The sequence below is a fragment of the Lepidochelys kempii genome, chromosome 8, assembly GCF_965140285.1.
Source record: "Lepidochelys kempii isolate rLepKem1 chromosome 8, rLepKem1.hap1, whole genome shotgun sequence".
In the NCBI taxonomy this organism is placed as follows: Eukaryota; Metazoa; Chordata; order Testudines; family Cheloniidae; genus Lepidochelys; species Lepidochelys kempii.
In genome coordinates, this window is record NC_136387.1 from 97006487 (window position 1) to 97022203 (window position 15717).

The 15717-nt window shown below is 43.9% G+C and overlaps 2 protein-coding genes across 6 annotated transcripts in view; one reads left to right on the plus strand and one right to left on the minus strand.

The window, feature by feature from the left end:
• Positions 1-5543, minus strand: part of LOC140916278 (protein zyg-11 homolog B) — a 48038-nt gene extending 42495 nt beyond the window's left edge. The window contains exons 1-2 of one of the 3 annotated variants that reach the window (XM_073357683.2): positions 5440-5543; positions 4229-4278 (exon numbers count right to left, since the gene is read on the minus strand). In XM_073357683.2, the coding sequence (XP_073213784.1) occupies positions 4229-4246 (18 nt within the window). In that variant the 5' untranslated portion in view covers positions 4247-4278; positions 5440-5543. Of the gene's footprint in view, positions 1-406; positions 515-4228 lie in introns of those variants that run through there. The other 2 variants (XM_073357681.2, XM_073357684.2) reach the window with 2 other exon arrangements.
• Positions 5544-5567: 24 nt separating this feature from the next.
• Positions 5568-13787, plus strand: COA7 (cytochrome c oxidase assembly factor 7). Of its 3 annotated transcripts, none has more exons than XR_012160479.2 (4): positions 5568-5795; positions 6306-6446; positions 8400-12833; positions 13202-13787. XR_012160479.2 is itself a non-coding variant. In XM_073357686.2 (3 exons), the coding sequence occupies exons 1-3, from the start codon at positions 5690-5692 to the stop codon at positions 8846-8848; spliced, it is 696 nt and encodes a 231-aa protein (XP_073213787.1). In that variant the 5' UTR covers positions 5568-5689; the 3' UTR covers positions 8849-13787. The 3 variants fall into 3 exon arrangements, 1 of the variants encoding a protein (XP_073213787.1); XR_012160480.2 differs by having other exon boundaries at positions 13322-13787; XM_073357686.2 differs by having other exon boundaries at positions 8400-13787.
• Positions 13788-15717: the final 1930 nt, after the last annotated feature.

Genomic DNA, 15717 nt, shown 5'->3' on the forward strand with positions numbered 1-15717 from the left:
TCCCAAGGCGAGCGGCTGCCAGGGCCCACAACTGGCCCTTACACGGCGCGGACCGGCCGCCCGGCCTCGGCCCCTGTTTATGTAACACGCCGCTCAGCAGCTCGTTGCTCAACCACCCGCTCCCCAGGCTGGTGGCCGCAGTGGACGCGGACTGTCCCGCTCCCGCCCCCCGCGCCGAGGAGCCGCGGCCATCTGCCGTCAGTACCGCGCCCGGCCGGGTGGCAGCGAGCGCCGGGGCCTCACCGCCCGCCTCTAACTGCCCCCGAGGCAGCCTGAGGGGAATTTACCTCAGCCAAGCCGACCAGGGGCTGTGCCCGGGGGAGGCAGCCCCGGCCCCCCCCCCGCGTGGGACCCCTGCCCTCGGCGGGCTGCAAACCCCCTGCGAGGCGGGAAGAGAAGGACTCACCATCGCTGCGCCGGGTCCCCAGGCTCCGTCACCCAGCAGCGAGTCGGGGCACAGGGCCGCCCCGTCGACCTGGAAGTGAATCCGCCTCAGCCGGCTAGGGGTGGCCGGGCCCGGTTCCCGCCTCCCTTAAAGGGGCCGCGTTAGCCGTCGGGGCGCAGCCGCCCAGGGGGCCCGCTGGCGTCTTTGGAAAAATCAGCCCCATTAAACAAAAATCTCTCAAGCTGGCCAATAATAATAGCGTTGTGGAGTGCACTGAGCTCCTTTTTCTGTCCATCTTACCATTGTTTCCTGTTTCCCCTGGGGAGGACTTTGAGTGTCATTACTGATTTTATTTTATTAACATCTATTGAACCCCTGGTGATATTAAGTGGTGTGTAGAAGCTATGGGGTGACCCTGTGCACTGGTATAACTCAAACAGTAATCCCCCACAACCACACATGAAAATGGAATGGGCATGACAAGGACCAGGGAAGCATGTTTTATTAAAAAGAAACCAAGAATTAAAATAATCAATTATCTCGTTAAGTGATATACAAAATTCTCAGTTCTGCATTGCTGATGGTAGAACTGGTCACTGATCAAGTTCAGGAACAGGTATTTGTGCAGAGGCTCCAGCACAAAGTAATTTCAAGTCTCTAGTGTAAAAGGCCTCATCCTACTTCCACTGAAGTCAATGAGGGCTTTGCAATTGACTTTAAAGGGAGCAGATTTGGACCATAGTTGTAGGTGGTAGTGAACACTTCTCTCCCATGGACGTACACTACAATTTCTTGTCAGCACAGAGTGCACCAGTCTCAGTTATTTCAGTTTACACAATGTAAAGTGTAATAATACCACCCTAAGCAGCTAAAATGAAAACATAAAGAGCTTGAATTTAAGCTTCTTGACTACTCCAGGTACAGCCACATGAACAGTATTTATTCCTAAACCAGAAAAACAAATAATAAATCAGAAGACCCAAATTTCTAAATTAATTTATACTTCCTTTCATTAGAGAATGTCAAATTTACAAACATTGGCCTCCACAATGCAGTCCTTATGCAGGCAAAATCCTAACTGAAGCCAATAGAATTTTTGCTTATGTAGAGACTATAAAAAAGGACCATTAAATTGTTAGTTATCACACCACCAGTGTAAAGATGGTAAATAAGTATTAACAAATAAGTATTTGAAAGGACGACATTGAGACATGGAAGTTGTCTGGAGTGCCCAGGATCATATGGTGAAGCCAGGAATAGAACCAAGAATTTTGACTCCCAATTTCCTGATAAAAGTCATGGTATTCCATAGTAAGTCATGCTATTTATTCCCCTAAACTATTTATTTATTAAATTAGATTTTATCTATTTTTAGTCTATGGATTTTAAGTCTATTTTTGTTACTTATGCAACTACTCTGTACAAATTCCTTTCTCTTGTAATAAATAATAAAGTAACTAATAATAAACTTGTAACACTTTCTCCTGTTTTTCAGGATCAAGAGCTCCATGAATCCTTCCACTTTAGACCTCTAGTCTTTTCTCTTCTATGAAGAAGGGGGAGGGGAGAACCTGTCCTTTTCCATAGGAAGCTGCAAAAGATCAGTGAGCCTCACATGGCTTTCCTACCTTCATAATCATTCTATTGCTTCACTGCATCTCCGTTCCTCAGTGTTAGCCAATCAGTTTCATGGTTTTCAGATTAAGGCGGGGGTACATAGCTGCCAAGTATTTTGCAGCTCCAGGTGCAAATTTAAATTCAAATAATTTAATGATCCAGTTTGTGTATTCAAAACTAATCTACATGTTACCATAAACTCCAACTTTATAAAAAAAAATCTGGATTTAGAGCTTATGCAGCTCTAGTGAATGAAGCCCTCTGTTTATCTACAAAAAGAAAAGGAGTACTTGTGGCACCTAAGAAACTAACAAACTTATTTGAGCATAAGCTTTCGTGAGCTACAGCTCACTTCATCGGATACTGCAGCTCACGAAAGCTTATGCTCAAATAAATTTGTTAGTCTCTAAGGTGCTACAAGTACTCCTTTTCTTTTTTGCGAATACAGACTAACACGGATGCTACTCTGAAACCTGTTTATCTACAGAGCAGCAAGGCAAGGTTTCCGCACATACTGAAATATCAGCATGCCTCAATTTTGATTGGGGGCACGTTTTTGCTAGGGATAACAGGCAATTCAGTTCTTGTGAGCCATAAAGTTCTTGGCCTCTCTGCTGAGTCTGCCAGCTAGTGCAAATTGTGCTAGAAGACAGAGATCCACCAAGCTCATCTCATTGCATTGGCCACCAAACATCCATTAGATGAAAACAACTGCTAATTCCTACCAAATTGTGCTAGATTCAGACTGGTGTCCTGCATGTAAAGAGCTCTTAAGCTCATTAGATATCCTGAGGCATCCAGTCCTCTAATACTAATGTTATACCTCAAGAGAGAAGAGTTTCTGGAGAGAAAAAATTATGAAATTACATTCTGACCTGTTTAGAGCTTACAAAGGCAGAGTCTTCCACTCTATACAGGCATGCAACATCTCCCACAATCTATTCTCAGTCTTTTTCAAACAAACCCTGTGATACATGCTCCACCCTTTTCTTAACAGGACAGATGTCATTAACTAAAATACAGATACAAAAATAAAACAAATATTAACACAGCATCCAAATTAATCTCTGTATCATTTAAACAAAAAAATTCTGTTATAGTTAAGGTTGCTTACAAACACATTTAATTCTTTAAATGTTAACGTTTTTCACATCAATGTAATTAGTCATTTGAAAAAAGAATTCTAAGGAATTAAGTAATGGATATTATCACATTTACCTATTTAGTAGAGAATGTACTTAATTTCTCAAGTAGTATGCTAAAATTGTCCTTCGGTGCCTTAACTGTGACCACGTATTTATTGAAATGCAAAACAAATTTTAATCAATATGCAACAACCTTAACCAATGTGTTTATGTAACATTACAGATAATGGACAAATACTATGTGATCATGTAATTAAAGACGTATCATAATGCTAAAATAATCATAACTGTTAACATACAACCTATTTTTTTCATATGTAGTACAAGGGTTGAGTTTTATCTATACAGAAAGTTTGAAGAATTTGCATTTTTTAATGTTACTGAGATCACTGGGGGGGGAGGGAGAGCCAGATAATTTGCCAAAAATTTTTAAAAAGACCTATTTTAAAATTGATTTAATCTCAAATTATTTAGTTACTTGTAATTTTTCAGGAAATTCAGTTTGTACTCAGAGTAAAGTGCTGAAATATTGGGGAGGATGTGTCATATTCTGCATACGAGACATAGGAACACTCCCTGCTTTAAGTGCAAAATTTAACCATACCTAGAGACCGACAGCTGATGCCTCCATAAGTTTGTGTCTCTTTCAGGCATGTCCTTTTTGTATGTGTGTGTTACTGAATTTTATAACTGATATTTTAACAAAAAAATTACTTCATTAATTTTTGTTGTTGTTGTTCCTCAGTCCTCTTTTTCTAGACCCCACACTAGCAGGGCATGATTCTGGGACACATTACTTTGGATTTTTCAAGATCAATTCCAACTGTCTGCAGACCCTTCCCAATTCATTATTATTTTCTCACGCACTCCCTGTATTTCCAATTTGTCAGTCAATGCAGCCCCTGGGCCCCCAACGATTTAGGATTCGCAGTTGTTCAGATGGCATTAAAGATTTGTCTATACTTGGAAAATGAACAGTTGCTGACAGTAGTTATCAACACCCCCTTCTCCCCTTAAAATGGTGTTGAACACTATGTAGCTGTTAGTCCAGATAGACAAAAAAAAAGTGTTGCCAACTCACCATTTTATCACAAGTCATGACATTTGATGTTTTTCTTAAAGCCCCAGCTCCTGGAATCACATAATTACACAACATTCTCAGCTTTAATTTTTTTTAAACTAAGTTTCTAGCCCTTATAGCTGTAAAGAACAACTTGAAAACATGATCTCTGTAGGCTCAAAACCCAGAAGGCAAAAAAAACAAAATCCAAATTTATTATTTTTTAAATCTCATAATTTGTAAACCAATCTCTTTTTATTGGGGAGGGGAGGCAGGCTGACTCACTAGTGAACATTTGGGTTTGGCAATGCCCAAAACATTGTCAATATCAGTATGGGAAGTGACCTGGAGCCATGGTGCAACAGGCCTCTCTCATCCTTTTGTAACAGTGTTGTAAAGCCATGTTGGTCCCAGGATATTAGAGAGACAAGGTAGGTGAGGTAATATATTTTATTGGACCAACCTCTGTTGTTACAAGGGACAAGTTTTCAAGCTACACAGACCTCTTCTTTAGGTCAGGTAAACAGTTTGTTTCAGCTACTAGTAGTTAGGCCATTTTCAAAGCTGGTTGAAGAGAAAGTGAGCTCATTCTCAACAAAGTAAGGGCTTAACTGCACCAGGAAAGTGACCTATTGCTCAAAATGGTTGCCAGCAACACGAGATGTTTGGGTCATTTTCCTTGTGCAGCTGGCCCCTTATTTTGTTGAGACTGTCATGTTGAAGCAGTTCAGAGCAAGCACAGTATCTCAAAAATAGATTTTACCCAAAGAAACAGGAGAAGTAGAAAGAGAAAGAAGCAGAATAGAAAGTAAAACAAGCCCTTTTGCTTTTCAATGGAAATATTCCCCGTTTTCATATAAATATACCTCAAAAACTAGTTAACATTTGTAAAGTGCCTGGGTAACTTTGGGTGCAAAATATTATTGTGCTTGTAAGTATATTCGGAGGTGTAATTCAGTAAGATCAATTCAATGGCTTTTGGGCAAAGAGCACCAAAAGGCATAACCTATTGAGCCAACTTACTGGATGCATCTAAAGCAATAAAATGATCCAAGGCTGGTTTCAGAAGGGGTGGAATGGGAAAAAAAGGTTTAGAGAAAAAGTGAAAGTGATCAGACAAAAGGAGAGCGAAAGAGAATAGCTTAGAAAGCCCCGCTGCTAGAGCCCCGTGTCCCTGGCTTGCCCTCCTGCCCTGGGGCCTGGCCGGGGGGGGGGTAGCCTGCAAGGGATACCATCCAGGAGCGGCTGGTCCAACCACAGCTTCCACGTTCCTCGCCCGCCCGCTCCGCTTCTGCAAATGGGCTGACGCCGCGCACCGATTCTTCGACGCTCTGCTCCGCCCACGGGCCGTGTGCGGTACCTATTCCCTTCCGGGTGCGGGCGGGCCCTGCAGGAGGGGACAGGCGCTTCCGCTGGCGGCCGAGTCACCTTGCAGCGGGGCCCCGGGTGCGGTTCTCCCGGCGCCCCTCCCGTGGAAGGGCGATGGCCGGGCTGGTCAACCTGGAGGACGAGGAGGAGGTGAAGGGCTACCTGGAGAACCTGGGCATCGAGTACAGCTACCAGTGCTACAAGGAGGGCGATCCGGACGGTAACTGGACAACGCGGCGCAGCGCCCGGCTGCAGGCTGCACCTGGCCCCCGGGCGGCGCGCCTGGTCCCCGGCCTCTCCTAGCCGCTGCCTTCATGCACGAGTGGCGAGATGCTTCCAAGGTCACTGGGCCCCACCGCTCTGGGAAGAGCCTGGAGCTCGGGGGCCTGGTGCTGTCTTCTAAGCCAGCCCTACTTGCAGAAAGGGAGCTGCGAGGTTTCTCTTGCAAAGCAGCGCTGCCAGGTCTAGGGTGTTTGGTTTTAGGCCGCGCCTGCAGCGTAGGCCCGGGGTGCAGCCCTGCACAGGCGAAACTGGGATGGGGGGGGGGAGAATTCAGAGCTGACGTTAAAGCTTCCAGGGGGTTTGTAGTATAGAAAGATGAGACTAAAAATAGATAAGCAAGCTGTATTAGAAAGACCCATCGTCTTCCCTTCTTGTGTTGTGGTGAAACACCCAAATGGCCTAGCCTGAGCCTAGTTTGTAAACCGTTTAATCCCCATCTTCCTCGCAGGTTGCCATCGATTGGCTGATTATTTGGAGGGGGTGAAGAAGGACTTCGAAGCAGCTGCCAAGGTGCTAAAAGAAAACTGTGAAAAGAATCAGAACAGTGAGAGTTGCTATAAACTTGGAGCTTATTATGCAACTGGGAAAGGTGAGAAATAGCTATTGGTCCTGTCCCGCCTTGAGCCTGTTGGAAGAAAGGGTAGTGTTGAGCATGAGCAGTGGGTGAACCCCTGGCTTGGGGAGGCTAGCCCCCCAGGCCTGCCCCTTTTGCACCCATTGGAGCCCAACCCCCACTGGTGTTGAGGCTGTTCTTGTGAGCTAGTTCTCTTCTTGTGACAAGTTGCTTCAGGATTTCTAGCTAACATTTTATTAGGTGTTAACCTTTCAATGCTAGGAGGCACAGATTTCTTGTCAATCTCATTGCTGTTCATGTTTTTGGTGGCCTGTCTAGATATGTCTACACTGCAAAGTAAGCTGAAGGTTAGTAGAACTCAGGTTAGGAGACCCTGGGTTTGTTAACCTCAGGCTTGACTGTCAACACTTGTCTGTAACCCTCATGTTTGGAATTGTTGAACCCTGGGTCCCAACCTGGGGCTCTAGCATCTGCACTGAATTGTGTAGGCCTGAGACTAGCGCCTGATATTCCAGACTTCCTAGTATTCCCCCCAAAAAATATGGCTGCTGTAGCCCTTTGTTCATAGTGCAGTGTGGGAAAACTTGGCTGTCCAGAGAACAAAGAAAATCTGCCTGTGACATTGTGGGATGCTTTTGCCAGACTCCCAGATCATGAGCACAGTGGGGCTGCATCTACACTGCAAAGCAATAGAACTTGAACTCTGGGTTCTGTCTTGACTCAAGCTCAAGGTATGTCTACACAGCAAAGAAAAACCTGTGGCTAGCTTGTGCCAGCCAACTCAGGGATAGGTGCTGGACCTAGGGGTGCTGCTGCAACCCCTGGGTATGCTGGAAACCACTTCAATACTGGGCTTACAGTTTTGCAAAAAGAAAAGGAGTACTTGTGGCACCCTAGACTAACCAATTTATTTGAGCATAAGCTTTTGTGAGCTACAGCTCACTTCATCGGAGCTGTAGCTCACAAAAGCTTATGCTCAAATAAATTGGTTAGTCTCTAAAGTGCCACAAGTACTCCTTTTCTTTTTGTGAATACAGACTAACACGGCTGCTACTCTGAAACCGGTTTACAGTTTGTTTCAATGGCTCACATCTCCAGTTATCACTGCAGGGGAAATCTTGTATTAGGAATTTTAAGAAAGAAAACATTTTTCCTGTAGATCAAGTTTTGGATACTCTTCCAAATAACCAGATAGTCTCTTTGAGAGTTGTATACATTTCCTTTGTGTATATTATTTGGAGATATGCTTGAAACTCATTTTGTTGAGAAATTAAGCGTCCTATGCTGCTGTAGTTGACTTGAGTAGAGCGGGATGAGGCCTTAAGGAATAGTTGGAATTATTTATGCTCATACCAATTGGCTACAAAACAGGAGGAGTTGGAGGATTTAAATTTTTATATATAAAAATATTAGTTTGCTGAAGAGGGGTGTCTTCCATTTTATTTTTATATATATTTTTTATCTATTATAGTCAACCATGGTCGTATTTTCTGCCTTGTATCAAATGCTTAGGCTAAGTCTTCCTTTTACCTGAACCCCATTTTGTTTAAATTATGTTGTCTTTAGATAAACCTGGTTTGGCTATATATGGAAAGAATAAATTTGGTTACATTTCTCCATTTAGTGTAGATAGTTATACTGACAAAAAATGCTTTGGCTGGTATACCTCATTTCTTTCAGGGAAAGAGTATACACTATCACAACAACAGAGGCCTTTTGCTGGGAAAAGCTGCATCTACACTAGGAGGGTTTGCTGGTATAGCTATACTGGCAAATAGTGTTTAATGTAGACTAGGTCTTGACACTCTGAAGAGTAGTCCACATTTACAACTATCTTTGTATTGAGTTATATTCTTCCAAAATAGTATTCAAAAATTTGTGAAAGAAAATGTTCTTCTCACTACCTCACAATTATAGTATGTTCTTCACACAAACTAGTATTTGATTGTGTTTTTGGGGGGGCTGCAGGTGGACTCACCCAAGATTTGAAAGCTGCCTACAACTGTTTTCTGAAGTCTTGCGAGAAAGGTGGGAAGAAATCAATAAATGCTTGCCACAACGTTGGACTTTTAGCTCACGATGGGCAAGTAAATGACGACAAACCTGACCCAGTCCTTGCCAGGGACTACTACAGTAAAGCATGTGATGGCAGTTTTGCTCCTAGTTGCTTCAATCTTAGTGCGATATATCTTCAAGGAGCACCTGGGATACCAAAGGACATGAACCTAGCTTTGAAGTACTCTTTGAAAGCATGTGACATGGGTCATGTGTGGGCATGTGCCAATGCCAGTCGAATGTACAAACTAGGAGATGGAATTGATAAGAATGATGCCAAGGCAGAGGCTCTGAAAAACAGGGCAAGAGACCTACATAAAGAACAGCAGGAAGCTTCTAGAGCCTTAACATTTGGAGAGTAAACCCACTTAAATCATTCACAGACTTCTAGGACAGCACTTTTAAATGGTGCATAAACTTTAGCTGCAAACAAAAACCCATACCTGTTGCACTCACAAAAGAGGCATCTGTGTGTGTTTGCATGTGCAAATTTTTGGATGTGCAACTGATTGTACAATTCAGGTGTGCCATTATCTGAAAAGTTGGCCCCTTAGAACAGTTGTTCAGACGAACAAACATCTAGGGCCAAATTTTCAAAGGCCCAGAGGGCCCAGCTTTTAAAGTTGAAGGCAGAGTTTTATGTGCTGACTTGTGGCTGCAATCTTCCACATCCACACAAAATTGTATGTGCATAATTACTCAAACTTGAGTATGCAAAACTGTCTAATTTTAGAGACTACTTTGGATAATATTACTGGGACCCTACGGGATGCTATATAGAAGAATGTATATACTCTTGAGCACTCCTTTCTAAAGACAAGCACTCTCAAGTTTAGGTTTTCAGTGTATCACAGGACATGCTCCTTCTATTGATGCTGAAATACACTGATCACTGACGGTGGTATTTATTTTGTCTTCTAAATGTAGTTTCTTTAGTTGCACTTCTCTGTTTACCAAGGTTACAAAAGGGATATAACTTAGCTGACATGGTGATGAGTGAAGTTTTAAAACTCAGATGCACATATATAAATCTTGATTTCTTGAAAGTCCAGTAAATCTTATCTAGATACTTCTGAAAGTATTCTTTGTGTAAATTGTTTAGCCTATTTCAGATGGGTTTACTATTTTATTGAACAATTCAATTCTTGGACATAATTTGACTGATTTTAAACGTGAATGTGTGTGCGTGCATATGCGTGTGCATGAGCCCAAATCAAGAAATCCTTACACAGGCTAAACTTGAATATTAGTCATTGGGCATTTTTGACCGAGCAAAGACTTCAGGATGTGATTTTTTTATCATTAAAAACGAACCTACAGTAAACCATGGTGGAATGTTTCTGTATGTTACCACTAAGGGGCGCTTGTGTTCAAAAAGCCACACAATGCTTTCTTCATTTTAATTTAAACGAGGCATCGGTATTATAGTGCATTTTTGTATGGTGGAGCTACATTTCATTTTTATTTCCCTTAAGTGGTACCAATTTCAAATCAGATCTGTCCCCCATAAAATGTAGAGTTTATGTATAGTAATTTCTGCACTGACGCTATCTTAAATTACCTGTCTTGATATGTTCCCCATCCTGTATTTTTGAAGGTCCATGTGTTCTGTAAATGCTATAGGTTAACTAAGGATTTGATCTTGTGGTCCTTATGCACTCAGCTCCCTTGTTCAGCCAGGTCCCGCAACCAAATCAAGTGAAGAAGGAATGCAGGAGCGAATCCTCACTGTCAGTCTCTTCTACTTAACTTCATGCTTCTACCATCACCCTCAAGCTAGTGGCTTCCCTTTAGTTGCCTTCCTAAATTTCTTATTTTTCATGTAAAGTTTTCATGATCTGCAGAATGAATTCCCACTGCCCCCAATCAAAGTGACGAGGGACAAATATTTTCATTTGGGATCTTGGGCTCACAAGTGGGGTATACATCCTCTTAAAAGCTGAAAACAGTACAAAATTCTATTTCACTCTTCAAGAAAACAAACTGAGGGAATAAAATATGCTAGGAGTGGAGAACACTTCCTCTGTTCTTGCTAACAGGACAGAACGGAATCAGCATGCAAATAAGCGTCCCATTAATTTATCACCTGGACTATAATGTGTGTGGGTACTCCAATGGGCTGTGGTAGGACACTGCTTCAGAGTTGAGATTGTGCTATTGCAATGTAAATACAGAGGTTTCAGGAACTCGGGACATGGGACGACAGCCACTTTCCTCACAAGAAATCTGAATAAGTCACATTTGGCAAAATGTTCCTGATGCTCCTGCCTAGTTCAGACAATGGCTGGTAGATCTACAAGCCCCACCTCGCTGCCTGCCCAGCCCTGCAAAACTTACTGCATATGGACAAGCTGGAAGGCCATGCCCTGCGCAGTGCGCAACCCCACTAGTTGTGCTGTCTGGGGATTGAGGAATTTTGTACTTTACATGTACTGTGTTTTCAGGAGGCTTTGATTTACTAAACAAAACAGTCAAGCTATTGTCATTATTATTATTTGTACTGCTGTAGTATCTAGAGGTCCCAATGAGGACTAAGGCCCCATTGCGTGAGGTGCTTGATTTCATGTATGTACGAGGGGGCCTCTTCCTTGAAGAGCTTGCAATCAAAATCAGCAAGACAGAAAGAATGAGAACATGAGGAGTATCCCCATTGTATATATAGAGAGAATGGGGGTGCAAAGAGAGAGTGATTTGACCAAGATTATACAGGAAGGCAGTGTAGAGGCAGAAATTGAACCCAGCTCTCCTTAGTATAAGTCTAGTGCCTTGTATACCTGACCATCCTCTCTCACAGCCATAGGTCATTGTTTTATTTTTATACTGTTTGTAATCAAAGATGTTACTTTGCTACTTTTCCATCCTTTATCATGTATGCACTGGTTACTATAAGGTTCTCATGCACGCACAAGCAGAAATCACCCATCCGGGTAGAAAACAACCACCTATTAGCAATAGATTTCCTGCTTTTCTGTCAGCTTCTGAACCAGGACTTTATTCGCATAGATTTAAGGGAAAGTGGCGCAGGCTAATTTAACTCATTGGGTTCTAATTAAGCAAAAAAATCCCCTTACCCTGCCTCATTTATTTTGCTGATTCAGAGCCTTAAGGCTTGGTTAAAGACACTGAATCAAATTCATCCCTAGAGTAAATTGCATGGATGTCAATAGAGTAACACCAAAAATGAATTTGGCTTATTGCCATCATTACAAATGTGTGCAATGAAATCTGTTCTTGCGATAATTCACAGTGTTCTAAATCAGCTAGAGAATTTATTGATTAAAATGGTCTGTCACCAGGCTCATTGAACTTTTAAGTGAATGGCCCATATTACAAACTCCTTTCAAGGGGGATGTTTAATACAGGAATAAAAAAGCCACACAGGCACATAGAGATGCAGATAAAATGTGCACGTTGTGACAACAGATGGCAGTGCAAGTCAAAAATTCTTATTTATGCTGGAGTAGGGGCATGTTATGCCTCCTTGGCCTGGTCTACACTACGAGTTTGTCAAATTTAGCAGCGTTAAATCGAATTAACCCTGCACTCGTCCACACAATGAAGCCATTTTTGTCAGCATAAAGAGCTCTTAAAATTGATTTCTGTACTCTTCCCCGATAAGGGGATTAGCACTGAAATAGACATTGCCGTTTCGAATTAGGGTTAGTGTGGATGCAATTCGACGGTATTGGCCTCCGGGAGCTATCCACAGTGCACCATTGTGACCACTCTGAACTTGGATGCACTGGCCCAGTGTACAGGAAAAGCCCCGGGAACTTTTGAATCTCATTTCCTGTTTGGCCAGGTGAGCTCATCAGCACAGGTAGCCATGCAGTTCCAGAATTGAAAAAGAGCTCCAGCATGGACCAAACAGGAGGTACTGGATCCAATTGCTGTATGGGGAAGACAAATCCGTACTATCAGAACTACATTCCAAAGTTGAAATGCCAAAACATTTCAAAAAAATCTCCAAGGCCATGATGGACAGAGGCCAGAGCAGGGACGCAACACAATGCCGTGTGAAACTTAAAAAGCTCAGAAAAGCGTACCAGAAAACCAAAGAATCAAACGGATGCTCTGGGACAGAGCCCCAGACATGCCACTTCTACACTGAGCTGCATGCAATTCTTGGGGGGCCCCCCCCACCACCACCACTACCCCACCTCTGTCCGTGGACTCAGATGATGGGGTACTCTCAGCCATGCCTGAGGATTTTGTGGACAGGGAACATGAGGACGACGAGCTTGAGGAGAGCACACAGCACACCGTTCTCCCTGACAGCCAGGATCTTTTTAAGCACCCCGACTGAAATACCCTCTCAACCCAAACAAGCTGGAGAAGGGACCTCTGGTGAGTGTATTGTATTTAAAAAGGTACATGTTTTAAAAGCAGGTGTTGAATGATTAATTTGCCCTGAGGACTTGGGATGCATTCATGGCCAGTACAGCTACTGGAAAAGTCTGTTAACGTGTCTGGGGATGGAGCAGAAATCCTCTAGGGACATCTCCATGAAGCTCTCCTGGAGGTACTCTAAAAGCCTTTGCAGAAGGTTTCTGGGGAGAGCAGCCTTATTCTGTCCTCTTTGGTAGGACACTTTCCCACGCCACGCTAGTAGCAAATAATCTGGTATCATTGCATGACAAAGCCCAGCAGCATATGGTCCCGGTGTTTGCTGGCATTCAAGCAACATCTGTTCTTTATTTCTCTGTTATCCTCAGGAGAGTGAGATTGTTCATGGTAACCTGGTTGAAATAGGGAAATTTAATTAAGGGGACATTCAGAGGTGGCCGTTCCTACTGGGTTGTTTGCCTGTGGCTGAAAAGAAATTCTCCGTGCAGAGCTCAGCAGAATGCGTGGAGGGACACAATAGCACAGTACAGGAAAGCTGCCAACGAACGCGAGGAAAGGAGGGACAATCGAGATGAGAGGTGGCGGCAGGAGGATCAGACCGGAGGCAGGATGCAACGCCGGGGCTACTGCGGGATCGAACTGACACACTCCAGCATCTAGTGGAGGTTCAGGAATGGCAGTAGGATCACAGACTGGCGCTGCAGCCCGTTTAACCGCCTTCCCTCCTTCAAGTTCCATAGCCTCCTCACCCAGATGCCCAAGAACTTGGGGGTGGGGGGAGGCTCCGGGCACCCAACCACTCCATCCCAGTGGACAGCCCAAGCAACAGAAGACTGTCATTCAACAAGTTTTGAAGTGGCCTTTTCCTTCCCTCCTACCACACCCCACCCGGGCTACCTTGTGAGTTCTCCCTATTTTTATAATCCATTATTAAAGAATACATGTTTTTTTAAACGATAGTGACTACTTCCTTTGCAAACAAGCTGTGATCAAAGGGGGGCAGGCGGGCGGCTTAGAGGGAATTAGAGTCAACCAAGGGGGCAGATTTTCATCAAGGAGAAACAGAAGTGTCACACGGTACCCTGGCCAGCCATGAAACTGGTTTTCAAAGCTTCTCTGATGTGCAGCGCTTCCTGCTGTGCTCTTCTAATCACCCTGGTGTCTGGCTGTGCATATTCAGCAGCCAGGTGATTTGCCTCAACCTCCCACCCTGCCATAAATGTCTCCCCCTTACTCGGAGATTGTGGAGCACACAGCAAGCAGCAATAACAATGGGAATATTGGTTTCGTTGAGGTCTGAGTGAGTCAGTAAACTCGCTCAGTAAACTGCGCCAGCGAGCCTTTAAACGTCCAAAAGCACACTCTACCGCCATTTTGCACTTGCTCAGCCTGTAGTTGAACAGCTCCTGACTACTGTCCAGGCTGCCTGTGTACGGCTTCATGAGCCAGGGCATTAAGGGGTAGGCTGGGTCCCCAAGGATACATATGGGCATTTCAACATCCCCAACAGTTATTTTCTGGTCTGGGAATAAAGTCCCTTCCTGCAGCTTTTGAAACAGACCAGAGTTCCTGAAGATGCGAGCATCATGTACCTTTCCCGGCCATCCCACATTGATGTTGGTGAAACGTCCCTTGTGATCCACCAGAGCTTGCAGCACTATTGAAAAGTACCCCTTGCGGTTTATGTACTGGCTGCCCTGGTGGTCTGGTCCCAAGATAGGGATATGCCTATACCCCACCAGTTAGGGAATTCCACTGCAGCAAAGCCATCTACTAGGACCTGCACATTTCCCAGAGTCACTATCTTTATAGCAGCAGCTCAATGATTGCGTTGATTACTTGCATCACAGCAGCCCCCACAGTAGATTTGCCCACTCCAAATTGATTACCGAATGACCAGTAGCTGTCTGGCATTGCAAGCTTCCACAGGGCTATTGCCACTCGCTTCTCAACTGTGAGGGCTGCTCTCATCTTGGTATTCTTGTGCTTCAGGGCAGGGAAAGCAAGTCAAATTTTCATGAAAGTGCCCTTACGCATGCAAAAGTTTTGGAGCCACTGGGAATCACAAACCTGCAACACTATGCGGTCCCACCACTCTGAGCCTGGGAAACAAGCACAGAATTGGTGTTCCATGGCATGAGCCTGCCCCATTAACACCATGATCTCCAAATTGCTGCGGACTGCAGTTTTAGAGAAATCAGTGTCCATGTCCTCATCACTCTTGTTACTGCGCTGCCATCACTTCCTTGCCTGGTTTTTCAGGTTCTGCATGATAATGCGGGAGGTATTTACAATGGTCATAACTGCTGCAGGGAGCTGAATGGGCTACATGCTTGCTGTGCTATGGCATCTGCTTGGGCAATCCAGGGAAAAGGGAGTGAAATGATTGTCTGCCATTGCTTTCAGAGGGAGGGAGCGTTGACTGAAGACATTTACCCATAATCACCCATGACAAATTTTTGGCCAATCAGGCTTTGGGAGCTCAGCCCATAATTCCAATGGGCAGTGGGGACTGCAGGAACTGTGGGATAGCTACCCACAGTACACTGCTTGGAATGTTGACACTTGCCATGGTACTGTGGACGCATGCTGCCGAATTAATGTGCTTAGCATGGACAATGCACTTGACTTTATACAATCTTTACCCCAAAAATCCACTTCTGTAAAATCGGAGTCATTTTGTAGTGTAGACATACCCCAGTCCAGTTTCCAGCAATTTACAATGTATTGTTAACAAAAATGAAAGATGTGTTACTGTAATTAGTATTTTAAGGGTCAGCTATAGAAAATAGAAGCAAGCCCTCTTTCAGGGTAAGCAGAGTAAAAGCTTCATGGCCAGATTATTCACTGGTTTGCACCTCATGTAATCATTTATGCACAGACA